Source organism: Carassius auratus, chromosome 45 (assembly GCF_003368295.1).
Source record: "Carassius auratus strain Wakin chromosome 45, ASM336829v1, whole genome shotgun sequence".
NCBI classification, from domain to species: Eukaryota; Metazoa; Chordata; class Actinopteri; order Cypriniformes; family Cyprinidae; genus Carassius; species Carassius auratus.
In genome coordinates this window covers 3,232,011-3,252,808 of record NC_039287.1, presented here as the reverse complement: position 1 = coordinate 3,252,808, position 20,798 = coordinate 3,232,011, and the positions used below count along the sequence as shown (strand labels likewise).

The window sequence follows — 20,798 nt, the reverse complement described above, 5'->3', positions numbered from 1 at the left end:
CTGTTCTGAAAGCGCATACAGTTGTGACCACTTGTATCGCTCTTTTTGTACTGTGTCCACTAGATGGCGCAATTTCAATATCTCCAGTTTAATGGGAACGAATGAGCAGGACTGGTCTTTCCGGTCTTTCCTTCTCCTCGGCGCCATTTTCAAACAGTGTTTCCGCCACCGGAAGACCGTTCATTTCGGGGAGGGGAGGATATCTGCAAAAGCCGCTGGTGCTTAGCTAACCTCAAAACAGTTTCACACTATGAAAGCACCGAGAAGCTCCCAAACGACAAACAGCTAGCAGTATTCCCCCCGAGGAGAGAAGCTTTGTTTCCGTATGTCAGAGATGCTGCTAATGTTAGTGTTTTGAAAACAGCAGAATGAAGACTGTGGCTAATGCAGCAAACTGCTCTGCGAAGACAGAGTGACAGTTTACGTAAACAACAAGCGTCAGAGTAAGTATGCTTTGTGAGAATTTAGTAATTTATTGTATATACATTTGCGCTAATATTAAATGGTTTATTGTAGCTTTATGCTCGCGGTTTAAAAGTGAGCTGCCCCTAAAGTACTGTCCAGAGATCAGTTTTCCAAAAGCGTCGTTAGCCAACAAGTTCGAACGGACTTGTTATGAGCTCTGTTAGTAACGTTACCGACGGAACTTGCGAGCATAACGTTAGTTCTTTTGGAAAACGCACACCAGATTGGTAGCTCACTTATAAACGTCTGTTTAATAAAGATTTAAAGTATAAAAAAAAAGATATAAAACCAACCAGTGCTCTGACTGTTTTCATATTTCATACAGTAAAATCTGTGTTCAGTTGGGTGTCGTCATGTGAATCATTGTGTGTATGCAGAGCGGAGCTTGTGTTTGTGCTGGATGACCATGACGACCAGCGCCGAGCGGAAGTTCATCAATCTGCGGAAGCGTTTGGATCAGCTGGGCTACAGACAGCCGCTAGCCATTGAGAGTCTGCCACTGGTCGAGAAACTCTTCAGGTGGATGTGCAGTATTGTTCATATTGAACTAAAAAAAAAAACAATATTTTTTTTGTCATCAGGGTCATTAGTTCAGATATGCATGCCCTACTATTATTTTCAGTGGCCCTGGCACAATAAATTATTACATTTCTATGTATTTATGTATAAATGATGGTACATGATGCAATTATGGTTGCATACTTATAATTTCACTGATGCTCTTGCAAATAATTGCAAATAACAATTCAGTATATGATCATTAGATTGTGACAATGCAACAGTGGGGCAAATAAAAGTTATGATAAGAACATAGATTTTCAAAATAACAATTACAAAATGGATTAATGTGTGTTAATGTTTTTCTAGTTTCTGGAAATAGTCTTCATGAAAATTAAACATGGCATACATTTTATAATATGTGAAACATGATTTGGCAGGAGCATAATCCTTGTTTTCATTGATATGTTAGTGACCTGGTCCACACCACAGAGAGTCTCAGGAATGCCAAGCTTGCTGCAGGAAAGACGGAAAAAGAAAGTCGAAATGTTGATGCTGTTCTGGAGCCATATAAAGCTGAAAATGCCCGGCTAGTCAGAGAAAACAATGAACTGCACCTTGGGCTGTTGAAACTGAGAGAGGAGAAGGATCGGATCAGCAGGGGTATGGATTGAGTTTAATGCCTCAAATCCTGTTGCAAACAGATTTAATTATTTTTTTATAAATCAAAGGGAATAGTTATTATAACCACCATTTTTCTATTAACAGAGCTGAAAGCTTACGTCAGGAAACTGGACCATGAAACCTCAGATCTGAAATTCCTCAATAATCAGTATGTGCACAAAGTTCGATCCCTTGAGAAGGACAGCAAAGCCAAGACCGAGCGTATCCTACAGCTCCAGGAGAAGAACATGCAAGCTGTTGTTCAGACACCAGGTTGTTTGCCTGATACATTTTATTTAACATTTCAGCTATGGTATTCATTTTTGTTTACATTGCTATTCTAACATTTCGTGGTCATTTATTCATTTAATAAGGAGGGAAGAAGCGATCCATCCCATTTAGACGCCAGCGGATGCAGATAGATGAACTCCTCCCATCCTCCAGTGGCCCCATTCCTTCTTCTGTGGCACAACCAGATGATCCTTACATCGCTGACCTTCTTCAGGTGGCTGACGACAGGTGTGGGAAAGAAAACAGAACAGAATCATGATAAATCAGTTGTTTTTACAAAAATTATTGCTTTTTGTAGGCATCACATTGTATTTTATAAGGAAGAAATAAAGAAAGAAAAAAAAGCATAATTTATATAATCTACTTATCAGTGAAATTTAAACATTTAATCAATTGCTTGAGTTAACACGTTTATTTGACAGCCGCAATTAAAACATAAAAATGAAATAAACATTTGAAGGCTTTTAAGAATTAAATGATATAATATATTATTACTTTATTTAAAAATAAAGGTTATTAATATAAATAAGTTTTATGACTTTAATTATATATAGTGAGTGAAATTTTAAAATGTAATTTGTAGCATGAGATCACATTTAGCCCCAGTTATTACATATGAACAGTTGGCGTAAACATGACGTAAATGTTTGAAAGCTAATTTAATAATTGTTATTAAAAAAATTTAAATAGAAATAAAATGAATTCAATATATATATATATATATATATATATATATATATATATATATATATATATATATATATATATATATATATATATATATATATATATATAATTTTTTTTTTTTTTTTTTTTTTTTTTTTTTTTTTTAATTTTACAACTTTTATAATAATTTAAAAAAAGTGTTTATTTTTGTTTCTTTAAGAATCCAGGAGCTCCAGAAGGAAGTGGCACAGCTGAAGCTTGACCTGGAGAGAGCGCAGGCAGGAATCAAACATCTCAACACACAGGCAAGCGTGCACACATAAACGTCTCTAATTACTTATTCTGACGTGATATTTTAATATTTCGGAGAACAAATTTTACATAACCTGCTTCTTGATTGTTTGGGGAGAATGAGAAAGTGATCATAGTTGTTAAAACTGAGGGTCCTCCTTAAACTTCAGAACTGTTAAAAGTTATTAATAAAATAATATTATCTCTTTTATTTATTATATAATTTTAACTGTTAATCCATTTGTCCATAAAATGTGCCCTCACAAATTTTCATCATGCTCTGTGTACAGGTGGAAGAGCGAGATAAAGAGATTGAGCGTCTGAATCGAGCTCTGGACGGTGGTCGACCCTATGATGTCATCTCTCTGGAGGCTCAGAACATCAGCAATGAAAAACTTATTGCTCATCTGAACCTGCAGGTAAATGGTATATTTATTTGTACTTATCTGGCAGATTATCTGATTGAGACCACCGAATCAAGCATATACCTTCAGGATGAAGAGTTCAGACTGATGTCCATCACCTCTTTCTGTTTGCTCTATATGTTTATAGGTCTTTATCTCCAGGTAGATGCTAACCCCGTAATAACTCTATAATAAAAAATAATTTCCTCTCTCAGATAGAGTATCTGCAGGAGACCAACAGATCCCTGGAACAGAGAATTGACGGACTGCAGCAAAGGAAGAAGAATGTGTCCAGTGAGGTAGCTGATCTGAGCACTCGAAATCAAGAGCTGTGTCAGGAGCTCACGGAGATAGACCAGCTCGCCCAGCAGCTAGAGAAAGACAAAGAGATACTCCTAGAGACTGCTGACATGGAGCTGCAAGAGGCCAAGGTGACCTCAGTGGGGTGTTTGCTTGTGAACATTTTATTAATAAAGTAAAACTCAGTGCTTCTCTGAAGGTCTAAATTGGAATCAAACCGGATAGATTAATAAATTAGTTTTGTGAAATACAGAGATAGAAAATGCTTGAAGCACCTCAGAATTTTAAATGATTATAATACTTATTTCAATATTTATCACCATTTAATACTTGGTAAACGAATGATTAAAATGCTAATGTTTGGTCTGGGAAGTCATGGCCTAGTGGTTAGAGAGTTTGACTGATAACCCTAGGGTTGTGGGTTCGAGCCACTGGCCGGCAATATCATGACTTGGGTGCCCTTGAGCAAGGCACCGAACCCCTAACTGCTCCCCGGGCGCTGCAGCATAAATGGCTGCCCACTGCTCCGGGTGTTCACAGTGGGTGTGTGTGTTCACTGCTCTGTGTGTGTGCACTTTGGATGGGTTAAATGCAGAGCATGAATTCTGAGTATGGGTCACCATACTTGGTTGTATGTCACTTTCACTTTTCACTTTCAATGTGTTAATGCTTGGATTTTAATATATGAAATATTTATCTTTATGAAGTGATACTTACACGGTCCCTGTTTCTACCGCTAGAAAGAGATTCAGCATCAACAGCGGGAGCTAGAGAACCTGGAGGAGGTCATCGCTACATTACGACGGGTGTGTGCATGGATCCATACTAAATTAACCATCTGGTTCAGAACAGTGTATTTATTCTGTCTTGCCTGACATGACATGGATGGTGAAGTATAGCTTCTGGATATAAAGCACGTATGTTTTTGTTTACCATCTTTGGGTAAATACTTTACAACGTCTATTAAAAGATTTCTTACTAAAAGGAAGTACTACTGTATATAGCTCTTTCAGGTGTCTCACTCTTTATTACTGGCCTCGAGTGCTTGAATAGTGTTTATAATAAATGGGCATTTCAAATTATTTTAATAGTTTTAACACATGTCAGTGTTTATCTGAAAATTAAGTATACATTGTAAATAACATTTATACTTTATTTTCAGAAACCAGGCTTTTCTTTCGATATTAAATAAAATAATAATAATAATACAATAATAAATCGAAGACAAAACAACAATAATAAACGATATATTATAATAAAAAAAGAGAGAGAGAATTTTATCAATTAAAAATCCTTTGCACCACCTGGAGCTTACATAGAAACTAATCTGCAGCACGCGCACCATTGCATCTCGTCAGGTCATGTCCACAGCACCACCAAATAACCATTCGGTTATAACTGTGATTTTTGGTGAGAGATTCAGTGATTTGTTTTTTAATTTTTTTTGCTATGATTTGTTGCAGGATATGGCAGAGGGAGATCACGTGAAAGACCGTCTGAGGGATCAGCTGCTTGATCTTCAAGAACAGAATGACAAGATGGAGGGCCTGATACACTTTCTGGAAGAAGACAAAAAGAGACTTCAGGATAAAGTAGAAGCAGTGACTCAGGCTGGTGAGGTGTAGCACTCCTTTGTTCCAGGTTTTGAAAAAAAATTTTTGGTGGAGTGATGTGTGTATGTGTTTGCTTATGTGATTTTGGTGCCGTGTTTGTTTTAGACAAGGAGATGATTCTAGAATTGGAGCGGATGCGTGCAAGGCATGGGATGTGTGGCAAGGAGCAGTCTCCATCCCGTTTAGATTCCTTTGTGAAAAGTTTAGAGGAGGAAAGAAATTACTACAAACAGGAGCTGGAGCGATACCGTCTGCTCAGGGGCAAGACAGACAAAAGCCCCACCCCTAGTCCAGGCAGGGGGAGGAGCCCCAGAGGAAGAGGCAACTGGCACGGAAAGGTTGGATCTGACATTTACTTCTATAATTATAACAAGATATGTGGTTTAAGCAGGGAGTGAAATTTAGATGACACCGTTTTTATCATTCTTGCAAGTTCTGCAGTCATAATGCAGGGCCATGATAGTATATAATTCTTCTCAATTTGGACACATGGATAAAATGTAAATAAACTTACTATTTACAAATATACCTTTTGGTTTTCAATAAACGAGTTGCTAAGTTTTCAAAATATTAGTCGATGAAAATGGAGTAAAAAAAACAATATAAGAAAATATGAGAAAAAATAAATATTATAATCGTTTATAATAATTTTATGCATACATTATTTCCTTATTACCTTTATATATTATAACTGATTTTTTATTATTGACTCTTTAATTACCTGCCTTAAACATTAATTTAGAAAGTATTCACAAAAAATGATTACCCCACACCGTGCTATTTTTGTATTTCTAGAGAGATGGCGACCCAGAGCTTTTACGTGCACTGAAGGAGAGAGATGAGCTTCAGTCAGTGCTGCTGGGCTTTGAGAAACACATGGAGGACATCCAGACCAGAGTTAAACTACTGACGGCAGAGAGAGACCAGCTAAGCTCTCAGTACCAGCAGGTGAGAAGAAATCTGGGACAGCAGAAGTAAACAATGAGAATTTTTTAGAACCAAATGGAACATCTAGCTGCTTTCCATGGTAATAGTTGTGCATGTGTTTTAAATGTAGGCCCAAGAAGAGCTGAGACGTGTCCAAAAGGAGCTCAAGTCCTTTGAACTCCAGCACAGGATCAGAGATGACCAGGAACAAACCGAAGCTGAACTCCAGAGAGTTACTGCTGAGAGAGACATGCTAAGAGACCGCCTCAAGGTGTGTGTTTTTTTTAAATATTTTAAGCAGACCATAAATAACTGCTAAGTGTGTGCAAGCAGTTTTCTGTGGTTAGAGTAGTGTGTTTGAAATTCCACACGGCACTTCTAAACTGTAGTTGACTTGTAGGGTCAGTGGTATAGCTGTGTGTTAAAAGGAGAGTTGCCAAGATAAAGCTTCTTTCTGTCTTTGCAGGTTGCCCAAAGCACAACTTTGACACGAGAACAGGAGGAGAACAGGGTTCTTGACCTGGAGGACACCATTGAGATGGTACTACAATAATAGAGCTTGCACCGTTTTTGTTTCACAAACATTACCAATGTGTCAGGATGTGAACGATTAATCGATGAGTGATTAATTGTCGGTAAGAGATGCAGTCGATTAACCTATTTAATTTTGTGCTGCATGCGGATTTAAAACAGAAGTGTGGTTGTGTTCCATAAGTTCATGGAAAGAAAGGGATGACAATGTGCATTTTGTTTGTTTGCTTTATATCACAAGAGCACAAATCTTCAGTTTTTACTGTGAGGGTGGACAAATGAAAGTAAACACTTTTGTGGATTATATAGGTTTTTTTTTTTTTTTTTTTTAATGTCTCGAGCTGTATCTATATTGCTGGCATGTATTCTAGCTATTCAAATTTACATTGCAGTCTGTTCATTAACAAAATAAAATACAGTCAACCAAACATATATAAGGTTACTGTTTAAATAGTCATGTTATGCCAAGTACGTTTTTTGATCATGTGAAGCGGATGATCTTTTCCATCTACAGTCTTGTTCAAAATAATAGCAGTACAATGTGACTAACCAGAATAATCAAGGTTTTTAGTATATTTTTTATTGCTACGTGGCAAACAAGTTACCAGTAGGTTCAGTAGATTGTCAGAAAACAAACAAGACCCAGCATTCATGATATGCACGCTCTTAAGGCTGTGCAATTGGGCAATTAGTTGAAAGGGGTGTGTTCAAAAAAATAGCAGTGTCTACCTTTGACTGTACAAACTCAAAACTATTTTGTACAAACATTTTTTTTTTTCTGGGATTTAGCAATCCTGTGAATCACTAAACTAATATTTAGTTGTATGACCACAGTTTTTTAAAACTGCTTGACATCTGTGTGGCATGGAGTCAACCAACTTGTGGCACCTCTCAGCTGTTATTCCACTCCATGATTCTTTAACAACATTCCACAATTCATTCACATTTCTTGGTTTTGCTTCAGAAACAGCATTTTTGATATCACCCCACAAGTTCTCAATTGGATTAAGGTCTGGAGATTGGGCTGGCCACTCCATAACATTAATTTTGTTGGTTTGGAACCAAGACTTTGCCCGTTTACTAGTGTGTTTTGGGTCATTGTCTTGTTGAAACAACCATTTCAAGGGCATGTCCTCTTCAGCATAGGGCAACATGACCTCTTCAAGTATTTTAACATATGCAAACTGATCCATGATCCCTGGTATGCGATAAATAGGCCCAACACCATAGTAGGAGAAACATGCCCATATCATGATGCTTGCACCTCCATGCTTCACTGTCTTCACTGTGTACTGTGGCTTGAATTCAGAGTTTGGGGGTCGTCTCACAAACTGCCTGTTGCCCTTGGACCCAAAAAGAACAATTTTACTCTCATCAGTCCACAAAATGTTCCTCCATTTCTCTTTAGGCCAGTTGATGTGTTCTTTGGCAAAATGTAACCTCTTCTGCACATGCCTTTTTTTTAACAGAAGGACTTTGCGGGGGATTCTTGAAAATAGATTAGCTTCACACAGACGTCTTCTAACTGTCACAGTACTTACAGGTAACTCCAGACTGTCTTTGATCATCCTGGAGGTGATCATTGGCTGAGCCTTTGCCATTTTGGTTATTCTTCTATCCATTTTGATGGTTGTCTTCCGTTTTCTTCCACGTCTCTCTGGTTTTGCTCTCCATTTTAAGGCATTGGAGATCATTTTAGCTGAACAGCCTATCATTTTTTGCACCTCTTTATAGGTTTTCCCCTCTCTAATCAACTTTTTAATCAAAGTACGCTGTTCTTCTGAACAATGTCTTGAACGACCCATTTTCCTCAGCTTTCAAATGCATGTTCAACAAGTGTTGGCTTCATCCTTAAATAGGGGCCACCTGATTCACACCTGTTTCTTCACAAAATTGATGACCTCAGTGATTGAATGCCACACTGCTATTTTTTTGAACACACCCCTTTCAACTAATTCAACTAATTGCCCAATTGCACAGCCTTAAGAGCGTGCATATCATGAATGCTGGGTCTCATTTGTTTTCTGAGAATCTACTGAACCTACTGGTAACTTGTTTGCCACGTAGCAATAAAAAAATATACGAAAAACCTTGATTATTCTGGTTAGTCACATTGTACTGCTATTATTTTGAACAAAACTGTATATGCGAATGCATGTAAAGTACAAGCCTAGTTTACATAATAAATAATAGTTTAACATTCCAATACAGTGCGAATATGGAAACAGTTGGATTTGTGTCAAATGAGACGTGAGCAATAACCTCCAAATAAATCCAGCCAAACCCGCGCTTGCTCCATCTCGTATGCACACACTATTCCGATCTAATGCACTGTAAATGCTGATTTTTTTTAAAACACTAGGAAAAAAAAAAAAAATTTTTTTAAAACACTTTTTAAGCCTACTGGGAAGCAAAAAATCTAAATCTGACATTTTCAGGAACAGGACCAAGCAGGATCAAATGAAGTACTGGTCATAATAATCACATAAAAATATTTGATGTGAGTAACGGTGCTTTTTGCTGCAGCGCCGATGGAAGCGGTTCTCTGACTGAGCAGCATAGCCAGACGCGTCAGTTATGTTTGGGATAATTTTATTTTAAATGCCATAATTTCAGTTTTAAAATACAACAATGATCACCACGAAACCATTTAAAGAGGCGCATTCAGCGGTCTCCGTGCCAACAAAGTAAAATGTTCTCAAACATACGACACGCTCTCTTCATTTTATCAAATGCTCATAATCACTTCTATTAATTTTATAAACCTGCTACTAGCATTTTAATCATTTTAAAACTCCTTTAATTCAAGGGTGAAAATTGATTTTTAAGTGGCTTTTGCACGTCCTGTCATACCGGTGACTGCGTGCTGCTGCAATAGATGCATTAAGGTTAACGATTAATTGATCATTAACTTAAATGATGATCGATCATGGAAATGATAGAAAATTGACATCCTTAGTCTGGATAGTTATGGGCTGATTTCAAATGCCTTGATGGACACTGCAGGAAGGGGCTGCTACTTGTACGGTTGTTAAAATATGAAGGAACTGAATACTTTCCAAAAGACACTAGTGAAATGTTCAGTTAACTAAACTGTCATTTGTAATTTGCCGTTTATGATAATGTGATCCTGGGTGGGAAGTTCTTCTGGTTTATTTTGAGACCTGAGGAATTTAAAACCCTGAATTGCTCTCATGAACCCAAGTGGTATTATATGGTAAGTATACTATTTGCAGAACCGTTTCTGTGCATGTTTTTCATCATATTATTCAAAGTGCTATTTGCCTCGTTGTGGGTTGAGCAAAATAATGCTCACTTATGAATTTGCCCTATGTGTGAGGTTATTTTAGATTAAACAAACACCTGTAAATTTATCATAATGTGATGTATTACTGTTTGTGTGTGTAGCTGGAGAGAGAAAGGGCTGATCTGCGTGCTCAGGTGGCTGTGCTGAAGGAGAGTCGTGTTGCTGTTGAGAAGGAGCTAAAGGCTCAGTCAGTGGTGCTGCTGCAGAATGTAGAAGAGGCCACACAGCAGAGAGCCGAGAGCTGTGCACTCAGGTCCGTGTGCATTTGTTTGTGTAGCACTGCTGTAGACAGACATTTCTGCATGCCATAGTTGTGCTTAAAATGTGTGCCTATAGTGTACCTAAAGTTATTAAGCAGCTTGATATTTCTTGTGTGTGTGTGTGTGTCTTTAGGCTTCTGCAGGAGCAGATGGAGCAGTCTCTCTCAGATGTTCAACACAGATTATCGGTCAAGACCAATGAACTACAGGCAGCTCACCAACAGATCGACAAACTAGAAGAGAAAATTGGTGTGTCAGAACAGTGTCTTTTTATTGGATCTTCTAATTTTCGCAAGTGCACCTTTATCGATTTATTAGCTGTTCTGTCTCTTTCTTCCTGGTTTCTCTCATGCATCTGTCCTTTTTGATATCACAGCTACGCTCACATCCACATGCATCTTCCCTTTTTTGATCAGATAAAACATATCACAATACAACTTTTTAGAAAGAAGGTTCATCTTGCACCGTCGTTGCAAGATGCACTTCCTTGCACAATCATCATTCTATTAGCAAAAAGCAAGCATATGTGTCAGTTTCAACTGTTGAGCAAATTTTAACATCATGCATTCCTTAATGCTGCCTTTTAAGGTTTCTATCTAACAAATTGTATATCTCACTGTTACCTTTTAAGGCTTTTCTGGTTTTGTAACAGTTTGCAATCTCATGGCTCTGATATAATTTGCAAGAGACTACAGTTCTGAATTATAGTTAACCAATTCAATCATTTCTTTCAGCATCTTCTTCATCTTCTTGTTCATGTGTTCTTGTTTTCGCATAAGTTGAATTATTCTTCTTTTCTAGAAACTATTTCCTGCTGCTCCATCAGCTGATCTTCTTTTCTGTTTTTCTCTACGTTTGCCCTTGATCCAGTCTCTTTGGATGCCTTCAACAAGTAGATCATCAAAACCATTTTTTTATTTACCTGGTTCATCATCACAGTTAGCCAGTGAGACACGATTGGGAATATTGTGACTAGGGGACCCCATTCCTAAATTGGGAATCTCCAAGACAGTGTGGAAGTTCTTCACTGTGAGTGAAGAAGACACAAAGTTCGCAGTTTGTAATACGTGAAACTTTAGGGCCGAAGTAAACCGTGGGGAACAGGGCTCAATTAATGCTGGTCTGGGACAAGTTGATTTTTTTTAAAGGGCAAGTGAGAGAGAATTTTATTTGCCTGACCGCACAAGAAGCCTGATTAAAACGTCAATAACAAAAAATAACTAGGGAAGCACTGAAACCTCGCCACCAAAAATTTTCTCACAACAATGATTGTGATTTTATTGCTTTATGTGTAAATTGAGACTGATAATGTATTTGTCTTGCCATGGGTTTTACGTAGCACACACAAAGTAAACTCACAGAAAACTATAGATGCATACTGCGGTACAAAAAATATCATTGCATGACCAAGATGTTTCTCCGAATATAATCACGATTGCAATTTGACACTGATTTTTTACAATAGTACTTCAATAAACAAGAAGTTAAAATTAATTGACTTACATTTTTGGCAAAATATTGATCAGATGTTTGAACAAATCAGTTGAATGAATGACTAAATGACTCCCTCAGTAAAACAGTAATTTCCTGCCACCTACTGGAGGTTTGGTTTCATATTTAAAAAATAATGAATTTTTTCCCAACATTTCTCAGTTGTATATTCAAAAATGTAAAAGACATTAATCTTGTAAAATTTATGTATTTGCAATTTGATGTGAAAGATGACTCATTTAATAAGGTAAGGGAAATAAAATAACATATCAAACAGTAGTTTACGTAAATGCTTTTTTTGGGGGGGTGTTCATTAGCATTTTAGTTTTGTGTTCATTAGAAATTTAGGTATCATGATATCTTTTCGCTGTACAGTATTTCTTATGTAGAAATATGATTTTGATTGTTTTTTTATGTAGCTGATCTGAGCAGACACGGATCATCGAGGAAAGATGAAGTTGCAGCTCTTCAAAGCACAGTGGCCTCTCTAGACCGAGAGAAAGACGTCCTGCAGGATGCCGTGGACCAGAAGACTGAGAGTATGGTGCTGCTACAAGAGGAGATCCACAGGAAGGTACTGCTGATACTTGACACACAGAATGAGGGGAAGTCTTATTACAGCCCTGTTTTTAAATACAAAATATTCGGTAATATTTGTAGAGAATACAACCTGCTGTCAGTAATCAGTAAAATCATGCAAATTACTATGGTACTGCATTATAAAGTTGGTTTTGCTCTACAGGAAAAGACTCTTTTGGAAGTCCGACTAACAGTCACAGACTTGGAGAACTCTCTGGAGTAAGTGTCTGTTTTTTTTTTTTTTTTTTTTTTTTTTTGTTCTCAAGATGATGGGATCTTTCTGTATATTTGGGGAAGAATAGAAGGCCTTGAATGTCTTTTATGTCATGTATTTCAGTCAGCTGAAGGGGACATTGAGCAGTCGAGAGAGGGAAATCTCTAGTCTGCGCAGACAGCTGGACCAATCTCAAGAGGAGCTCTCAGCTGTCAGTCGAGACCGAGAGGTCGCGCTGAGAGAGAACCGGAGGTTACAGGACGATCTGGCCACCATGACCAGAGAAAACCAGGTGTATACATCCACACCAACAGTCCTCTTTTCTTTTCCCTGTTTTTCTATCTCCCACCCTTCCAGATGGTAAAGGTGAACCCACTACTATTAACATGACCATCTATGACCAGTGAACCTCCCATACACACATGCTCACCTTCTTGTGCTCCATTCTCCAGGCGGTGCATGCAGAGATGCAGGAGGCTCTGAATGAGAGGGATGAACTGAAGCACAGAGTTCACTCCTACATCTCAGAGGTGGCACGGATAGAAAGCATGATGGCTGCCAAGGTGAGAAATGGAGAGGAAAGAAACAAGGAAATCGTGTCAATATTCCTTTTTTATATAATGTGATTGTTATAATTAGAATTTAAAAATGTTTGATCAGCAGAATGTTTAAAAGCCATTAAAGATGCGTTATAGGCATTTTTCAGAGACAAACTTAAAATATATTTCTTACATTTTTATGTTGTGAATAGGAACAGGAGAATAGGGACATGTTGGAGCGTTTCCGGACCATCCACAACGAGTCAGAAGATAGAGAGCAGAAGCTGCAGCAGGCTGAGGGGCTAAACAACTCTATCAGACTGGAACTGCTCTCATCTGACACAGAGCGCAGACACCTCCGAGAGAGGGTCTCGCTGCAGGACCGAGAGATACAGGAGGTATGAGTGACTCTGAGCATGAGGAGGACAATAAAAGGCTGTTTGTCATTACCTCATGGCCTGTGATTTCCTTCAGCACTTGAACGCTCTGCAGGCATACGAAGCTCAGGTGTCGTCGCTGGCACGGGCAATGTCTCGTCTGGAAGAGGAGGTCCAGGCGGCTCGAGCTGAGAAAGCCTCAGTGTTGGCAGATCTGGCGTCTGTCAGAGAACTGTGCGTTAAGCTCGACTCCAGTAAAGAGCTCACCGCTCGCCAGCTGACGGCTAAGAGCATGGAGCTGGAAAGAGTAAGACACACACACCATCATCAAAATTTGAACATATTGAAAATGAGCATGTATGCAACTAAGCAACACTAACCTTTGAGTTTCAACCTCAGGTTATGGGTGAACTGGAGGATGTGCGCTCCGAGGGAGAGCTTGTGAAAAAGCAGCTGGCCAGCGAGCGACTGTCCGTACGCAATCTAGAGACGCTGCTCTCCACCAATCGACAGAAGGAGTTTCAGACACACCTGAGTGCCAGCGAGAAAGAGTCTGAGCTCAAAGTGCTGAAAGACCGCCTCGCTCTAGCTGACAGTAAAACGTAAGTGGAAAAACAGTGGGCACAAGGGCCATTTATAATGCTTGTGATTATTACACTACTTTTTAAAAGTTTTTAAGGTGGTTGGTAAATGTTTGTTTTAAAGTGTTTTTAAAAGAAGTGTCTAATGCTTACCATAGCTTAATTTATTTGATCAAAAAATACAGTAAAGCTTTTTGTCAGCAGCCAATTCTCATGTTTTCATTGTCACATGAAGCTCAAAGTGACTTTAAATGTTACACTTTACTGATTAAAAATAAATGTATAGCCTGAATACACTGTATGTTGCTTTGGATAAAATCTTCTGTCGATTAAACAGCCATATGCAGTTAACAATGTATTCATATTTAGTTTTTTGCACACACAGTATAGCATGCAATCTAAAATATAATGCATTTATATTTGATATTTAACAAATATTTTCTGGATTAATTGTCAAAATGATTGGTAGTTTTAGCCCCACGGACCCAGGCTGTAATGTAGAAAGTGTTGGATATGTCAGATATGCATTGCAGTACACTGATAGAAAGGAAGGAGGGGTCACTGGGTAACGGATGGAGGCAAACAAACCTCACCCAGTCATTTAGAGGGGAGCAAACTACATGTTTGTTTTAACTGACACAGAGTTCTAAAACATCAGATCTCTCTGTCCTCCTCTGCATATGTAGAGAGAGAGAGACTGTTTCTATGACTGTGTCCTCTTTAAGGATGCATAGAGAATCCATTCAATGTTGATTCCCTCACACAAGCAGTTTTTCAATAGTGTTGCCTAGTGTAAGTGTGCAGTTGCCATGCTGATCACTGATGGCAGCGTGTGGTACAAACAGACATCAATCAAATGAGGAGGTCTTAATGCACTCCAGCAGTTTAAACTCAACACAAGCTGGTTAAAACAATATGTTTGCTCTTACTTCCAAGATCTCAAAATGTGTTTAATTGTAGGGCTGCTCATACTAGAGAGGTTTCTCAGCTGCGTGGAAAAGTGTCTCAGCTGCAGACAGAAATGGAGGTCCTCAAGAGGCAGCTGACTACTGAACGCTTTGAAAGGTTAGACCCTGGCTTTATTACAGTACCCAGTGGGCTGCCTAACCCTCAGTTAGAAAGTATTGTAAATGACCCATTTGAAACATTCTACATAGAACTGTACTCTAAGGCAAATATTAGGTCAAAGATTACACCCAACTATTTTAGTATGTACGTTAACTTCTTTAAGCTGCTTTTGGCTTGTGATCTAGGTATGTTGTTTTGTCAGATGTTTGTTGATGTGTGGCTGTTTTTCTTCTTCTGTGGTAGGGAGAGAGCTGTGCAGGAAATGCGCAGACAGGGCTTATCTTTCTCTTCGCTGCGGAGCTCCTCCCCTCTCAGTCCCCGGCCTGCTTCCCCTGAGCGCTCCATCCTCCGCACACCAGAGCACTCCGTAGACAAGATGCCAGAAAAGTGAGTATTATCTAAAAAATGCATGTGAAATCATCTCCAACAGTTTTCGGGTCTTGTAGGATATTTTTAATCATGCATTTATTATTAAAATAACACGTTTACTTTACATTTTTCAGAAGTGTGAGCTTTAAGGAGTAGTGACGAAGGAAATCGCTCCTAACAGCCTGTCCCATTTTCAGTGACAAAAGACATGGATGTTATGTGAAAGACTTGTTCTGATGAAACATTGTGTTGAGCCAGAAATGTTTCTGAAATCAGTCCAGAAGATATTTTCTTGGGCTTCTAAAAGGGAAGTATTTGTATATCTACAAGGTCAACGGTAAAATTATGCCACCAAAGCCAATATGTAGAGCAGTGTCTTTTGTTTATTTATACACTTTGTAATAACTTGAAATTGTTTTGCTGTAGTTGAGGTGTCATCATTGTTCTTAATAGTTTTAGATCTGTGAATGGAAAATGAGGCAGCTTGTAGCACTTCCATGTATTTAATATTTTATCATCTTCACATGGCCCACCTTTAATAACAAGTTCAAATAAAGAGGAAAACTGTTCTAAAACATGCCTGAATTGAGATGTGAAATGAACTGGCAGTGCAAGTGACCGAAGAGGTCTTAAGAAAGTTCATAATGCCATGTTACTCAGGGCTGTTAATGTCACACGTCCACACCATCCTGTGTTTTATATCTGTACGTATGTAAAATAAAACTTATTTTGACTGTTTAACTTATGAATAAACATGAATAGTTTTTAATACAATCTCTCCTGTTTGGTATAAATCATTGGCTCTGTGTACTATGTGATATTAATAATAACGTAATCTTTTTGTTTGTGTGTGTGTGTTTGGATATCAGAGAGTGACATTCATTTGGTCTAATGAGAAGTAAATTGCTGTTCATTTTCTTTGATATTCTGGAGTACAATTCAACATGCCTAACTGAATTGTATTTTCTTTTTAGCTTTTGTTTGACGTTAACAGCCGGTGAACTCTGTAAACTTAGAGTTTTAATTTTAAACAGATACATGTGATGAACATTTCCTCATTTTTAATGTTTCTCATGTTCCTTGCTATTTATTTATTGATACTTGCTATGCTACTGCTCTTCAATACTAAGTATAACATGTAAGTGTAAGTATGTAACTCAATCTGCACCATTTACTATAGGTGAATGAGTGTTTACTGAAGTGTGCAATTGCTACTTTTTTTACTTTGTTTTATTGCTAGCCATAAAAAAAAAAAAATCTTAGCCATACGTGAAATAACCAGTAAAAATGCACGGACAAGCGCCTTTGAACAACACTTTGAAAGTTATTCCAACAATACTGTTGATCTTCTTTGCTATTCTTATAATTTGTAATAATCTAAGGCTATAGTTATTGTTGTAGTTCTTGGTGCAAACAGCCTTTAAATGTTAATTTCTGTTATCCCCTGTGTGTTATCCATACTGATCTTTTGGGAAAAAGCTGAGCTTTTACATCCTCACAGTTTTCTTGTTTTGCTGTATGATTTAAATCACCATTAGCTTGTTACGGTTTAGTTATTTAATATTAATATTATTCTCAGACCAATTTTACCCAACATTACCCAAAGAAATCCAGCTTGCAAGTCTCAAAGATTTTTTTATTTTATTTCCTCATTGTACAGTGTTTCTGCTTTTGGATGTGAAACTGCATTCCTCATAATCTATTAAGGGATTCAACTCATAGTCTCATCTTTTTAGAGGAAGTGGCAGATGGAAAGGGTTCAAGTTTGTGGTCAGAGATATTTGTTTTTGTCATAAGAAAACAACACACTCAACACAATTCATTAGATACAGATAGGCATGACTTCAAAAGCTAGTTGAAGACTAATTTTCTCGCTTTTCTATTTTTTTCCTTTTCTATTTACAAAGGGATTAATGAGCAAAATCATAAAGGACAGCAGAGGTAATGATTATCTAAATAACCAAAAAAGAAAAACACTGGTTACTTTAACATTACAAAGACATGAAAATGGTGAAAGCTTGTGCTTACTAATATAAAACTGTCACGATATTCTTGTGCACAGCACAGTGTTCTTCATTTTATCCCCACTAATATGGACATCCTACTGCATCTCATGAATAAAAATAGCTGATTGAGTATTTCCAGTTTTAAATAGTGGTCTGAACTTTAAATAGCTCTCAAATACACTGTACTGAGGCTTATATTCAAATATATTTTCAATACTGTACAGGTTAAAATATATGTATTAAAAAGTTTTAAAATATTAACATTATAACAGATTATAGACATTCTCACATAGCTGGTAGAAACCCGATTCCTTTGTTAATGTCTACAGTATTCAGTGGTTGTGTTGGGTAAAGGATAGCCGAACAGAGAGAAGTCCAAAATATACTTGGGCAGGAGCTCTTTGAGAAACTTCTGTGGCACAGTGCATAGGTAATAATGCAGCGTTTCTTTGGTGACGGGTTTGTACCACGTCTGGCGTTCAGGGAAACGCACGTGTTGCGGCGCTCCGACACGTTCCAAAACGTAAGTGGCATCACTCTCCAGCCTTTCGTACGAGCCAATGAAGTCATATTTTACGGCGCAGGGTTGGCACAGGTTGTAAATGGGCATCCAGTGTTCGTTCATCCGCTCCGGGTCTTCATCGAGCAAATAACGCACAAACTCTGTGAAGGTCACGTCATTTCCTGCTATTTTTTTATCCTTTGCGTAGCCTTTTCTATAGCGACGTATGATCTCCGCACCGTATTTCCGCTGATAAGCCTCAATTTCACCAAACTTGTTGCGATAGGCTGAAAGCAAGCGTGCCATCGGCTCTCGCACGAACATGAATTTAAAATAATGTCGTAGTCGATGACGAATCTCTTCGGGCGGAAAGTCAGAAAGAAAGACCAAATCAGCACGATGGTCCATCTTCACTTTGACGTCTACATTGGCCAGAGCCCCGCTCAGTACCTTCATCACTCGCTTCCAGTTGGAACAGGCCACTTTGGGGATGTAGCAGTACAGGAAGCGATGCTTGTCGTTTACTAGTATGTGCTGGAGGAGAGTCTTCCTCTGCAGGGGACTGAGAGACCACACACTGTGAGGCATGTTCTTCTGACCACACATCGATCTTATGGTGCGATTGCGAATCTCTTGTACAATCTGGGGGGAAAGGGGCATATATAACTTTAGAACAATAAAAAACAGAAAAACTTGAGCATACATTTAGTTTTAAAGTTTTATAAACCTACTGGGAGCTGCAAGGTTGTTAAAGGGGTCATATCATGCGATTTCAAGTTTTCCTTTCTCTTTGGAGTGTTACAAGCTGTTTGTAAATAAATAAGATACCTAAAGTTGAAAAGACTAAAGTCCCAAACCCAAAGAGATATTCTTTATAAAATGTAAGACTCGTCCACACCCCCCTAAATACGGCTCATTCTAACACACCCCGGTGTCTACGTCTGCATGTGGGAGGATTTGGATGCAACAAATGGCTCGTTTAATTGTATGGGTTTTATTGTTTTTTTTTTATTGTCTTGTCGTGCCAGTGTTCAGACCAGGACACACATCACAGTAGCCTATAGTAAAGGGCAAAATATTTCCATCACACGCTTGAGGTATTCAGCCAATCACAATGCACTGGATAGCTGTCCAATCAGAGCACACCTCACTTTTCAGGCCGTTGAGCTTTGTAAAAATCAACACGTTTCATTAAGTCGGAGCATAGAGGAGAAACAAAATGCCTGGATACTATAGGCAACTCCACAATCAAAACGTCTAGATTTCTTATCAGTGGTTGAGACAGATCAGAGAAGGTAGCTGAACTGAACTGTCATGTGATTGTACTCTTCTGTCAAGAGCACAGCAGGGTTCTTACCTTGAAAGAATTGGCCCCAAGTTTCAGATTTCATATCTTGGCTTGAAGGAAAGAAGCTGTTTAATATTTTCTGGAACGAAATATGGAGCTCCTGTGTTCCATCAAAGATGCTTTCCACATACCAAATTTAACTAAACCCATAGATCCTCCAGTGGAGTAGTAATAGGACAGTATAATTGGATTAATCAGATATAAATAGGAATAATCGGATTTAAACCTTAAAATTACTTTTTACACTAGTGTCCAAAAGTACAGTACAGAAAGAAACTGCAGTAATGAGGAAAAGATATTGAGAAGTTTGGGCAAACCAAATGGCATGAAAGTACTATATTGATTAGTATAGTATGGAGTGCCTTAAATGTTTCTATTCCTCATAAACTGTCTCTCTTTTCTGTCCATGTACTCAGAGTAGTGCACTAGCTGGGCAAAGGACGAACACCTGAGACACTTTTAGAGTTTTAAATGAATATCAGAGAACTTCAGTTTTCTGATCATTTTTGTGACCTATTGCTTTGATTTTAGCGCATCTATCGTTACATATTCAACCCAAGATACTTTTAAAACATTTTACGTGTGGCTAAATTGTCCACGTAACAATAGGGGGCACTGTATTGGACTGAATTGTTGACTAGGTAGAAAGCTCACAATGTTTTGAAACGCAGCCCGAGTTATCGTGAAAATTCACTGCAGCACTGACTCGCAAAAACTCGAGGAAAGTCTGAGGACTACATGCAAACACATAAAAATATTTAGGAATTTTACAAAATACGCCACTGTTTATTCACAATCTAGCGAATTTGTGCCTCTGTTCGTCTATCTTACCTGAGACTCCACGTCCACCGCTGCGTCGCTATTCCTCGCTCGGTATTCCACTTTCTTCCCGCTGGCGCGTGGCGGCGGAGTCTGCACGCTGTTCAGCATTCCCTTCTCTATCATGAGCAACAGGCCTCCGGATGCCACGATCACGGCGAACGTCAGCACCGAAGGAACGACGGCGGAGTGTCGGCGAACGGTGGACGCGCTCACGGACGGTCTGAAGTGGACCAGGGATCCGCTCGCTCGTTTAATCCCGTGCTCCTTCTTGCGAGGCGGCATAGTGAATCACATGCGTAAAAGAGTCCGTCCGGTTAATGAGGCTCAGTGACTCAAAATACCGACAGATCAACACACATCCATCGCTTCAGTGAAGCAGCTAACCAACATCTGATTTCAGTGCTTTCTGTGAAAAGAAGGGAGGAAAAAAACTTTTCAAGAGAGCATGTTGGGAAATGTAGTATTGAGTAATGGGGGTGGGGAGAGAGAGATTTCGGGGGGTCTTGTAAGTCTTAGCTGTTCGTGATTGATGGAGAGATGCGGGACACTAGTCAAGTCGTTTTAAAATTACACAATTTCTATAATACTGGAACTAGTTGTGAAGTGTTTTGTGAACCAGAAAAGTAGCTGGAATCACTAGCTAGTGGTTGAGTAATGCAATGCAAATGATTCAAGCTTTGTGACAT

At 38.5% G+C, this 20,798-nt stretch overlaps 2 protein-coding genes across 3 annotated transcripts; one reads left to right on the top strand and one right to left on the bottom strand.

The window, feature by feature from the left end:
- The first annotated feature begins 144 nt into the window (after positions 1 to 144).
- Positions 145 to 16,208, top strand: LOC113062922 (centrosomal protein of 135 kDa). 2 transcript variants are annotated; one of them, XM_026233005.1, is made up of 26 exons: positions 146 to 443; positions 843 to 984; positions 1,436 to 1,626; positions 1,732 to 1,899; positions 2,001 to 2,145; positions 2,804 to 2,888; positions 3,165 to 3,293; positions 3,494 to 3,709; positions 4,319 to 4,384; positions 5,042 to 5,192; positions 5,297 to 5,529; positions 5,987 to 6,139; positions 6,249 to 6,389; positions 6,585 to 6,659; positions 10,058 to 10,209; positions 10,350 to 10,465; positions 12,127 to 12,281; positions 12,450 to 12,505; positions 12,624 to 12,792; positions 12,953 to 13,063; positions 13,252 to 13,437; positions 13,514 to 13,723; positions 13,816 to 14,018; positions 14,958 to 15,062; positions 15,309 to 15,452; positions 15,569 to 16,208. In XM_026233005.1, the coding sequence occupies exons 2-26, from the start codon at positions 866 to 868 to the stop codon at positions 15,588 to 15,590; spliced, it is 3,501 nt and encodes a 1,166-aa protein (XP_026088790.1). In that variant the 5' UTR covers positions 146 to 443; positions 843 to 865; the 3' UTR covers positions 15,591 to 16,208. The 2 variants fall into 2 exon arrangements, with proteins under 2 accessions (XP_026088791.1, XP_026088790.1); XM_026233006.1 differs by lacking the exon at positions 15,569 to 16,208 and having other exon boundaries at positions 145 to 443; positions 15,309 to 15,456.
- An 850-nt stretch (positions 16,209 to 17,058) lies between these two features.
- LOC113062921 (carbohydrate sulfotransferase 14-like) lies at positions 17,059 to 20,601 on the bottom strand. The gene is made up of 2 exons (XM_026233004.1): positions 20,122 to 20,601; positions 17,059 to 18,584 (listed from the first exon to the last, which is right to left on the bottom strand). Exons 1-2 carry the CDS (start codon positions 20,392 to 20,394, stop codon positions 17,757 to 17,759), a joined length of 1,101 nt encoding a protein of 366 aa, XP_026088789.1. The 5' UTR covers positions 20,395 to 20,601; the 3' UTR covers positions 17,059 to 17,756.
- Between the last annotated feature and the right edge of the window lie 197 nt (positions 20,602 to 20,798).

What these genes read in the sequence shown, in the direction of transcription:
- LOC113062922 (XM_026233005.1), top strand. Translation starts at nt 866, where the DNA reads ATGACCATGACGACCAGCGCCGAGCGGAAGTTCATCAATCTGCGGAAG. An exon ending in GAAGGATCGGATCAGCAGGG is followed by an intron (nt 1,627 to 1,731) that starts GTATGGATTGAG and finishes TTCTATTAACAG; the next exon opens with AGCTGAAAGCTTACGTCAGG. An exon ending in AAGAGGAGATCCACAGGAAG is followed by an intron (nt 12,282 to 12,449) that starts GTACTGCTGATA and finishes TTTGCTCTACAG; the next exon opens with GAAAAGACTCTTTTGGAAGT.
- LOC113062921 (XM_026233004.1), bottom strand. Translation starts at nt 20,394, where the DNA reads ATGCCGCCTCGCAAGAAGGAGCACGGGATTAAACGAGCGAGCGGATCC. An exon ending in CGGTGGACGTGGAGTCTCAG is followed by an intron (nt 18,585 to 20,121) that starts GTAAGATAGACG and finishes CTTTCCCCCCAG; the next exon opens with ATTGTACAAGAGATTCGCAA.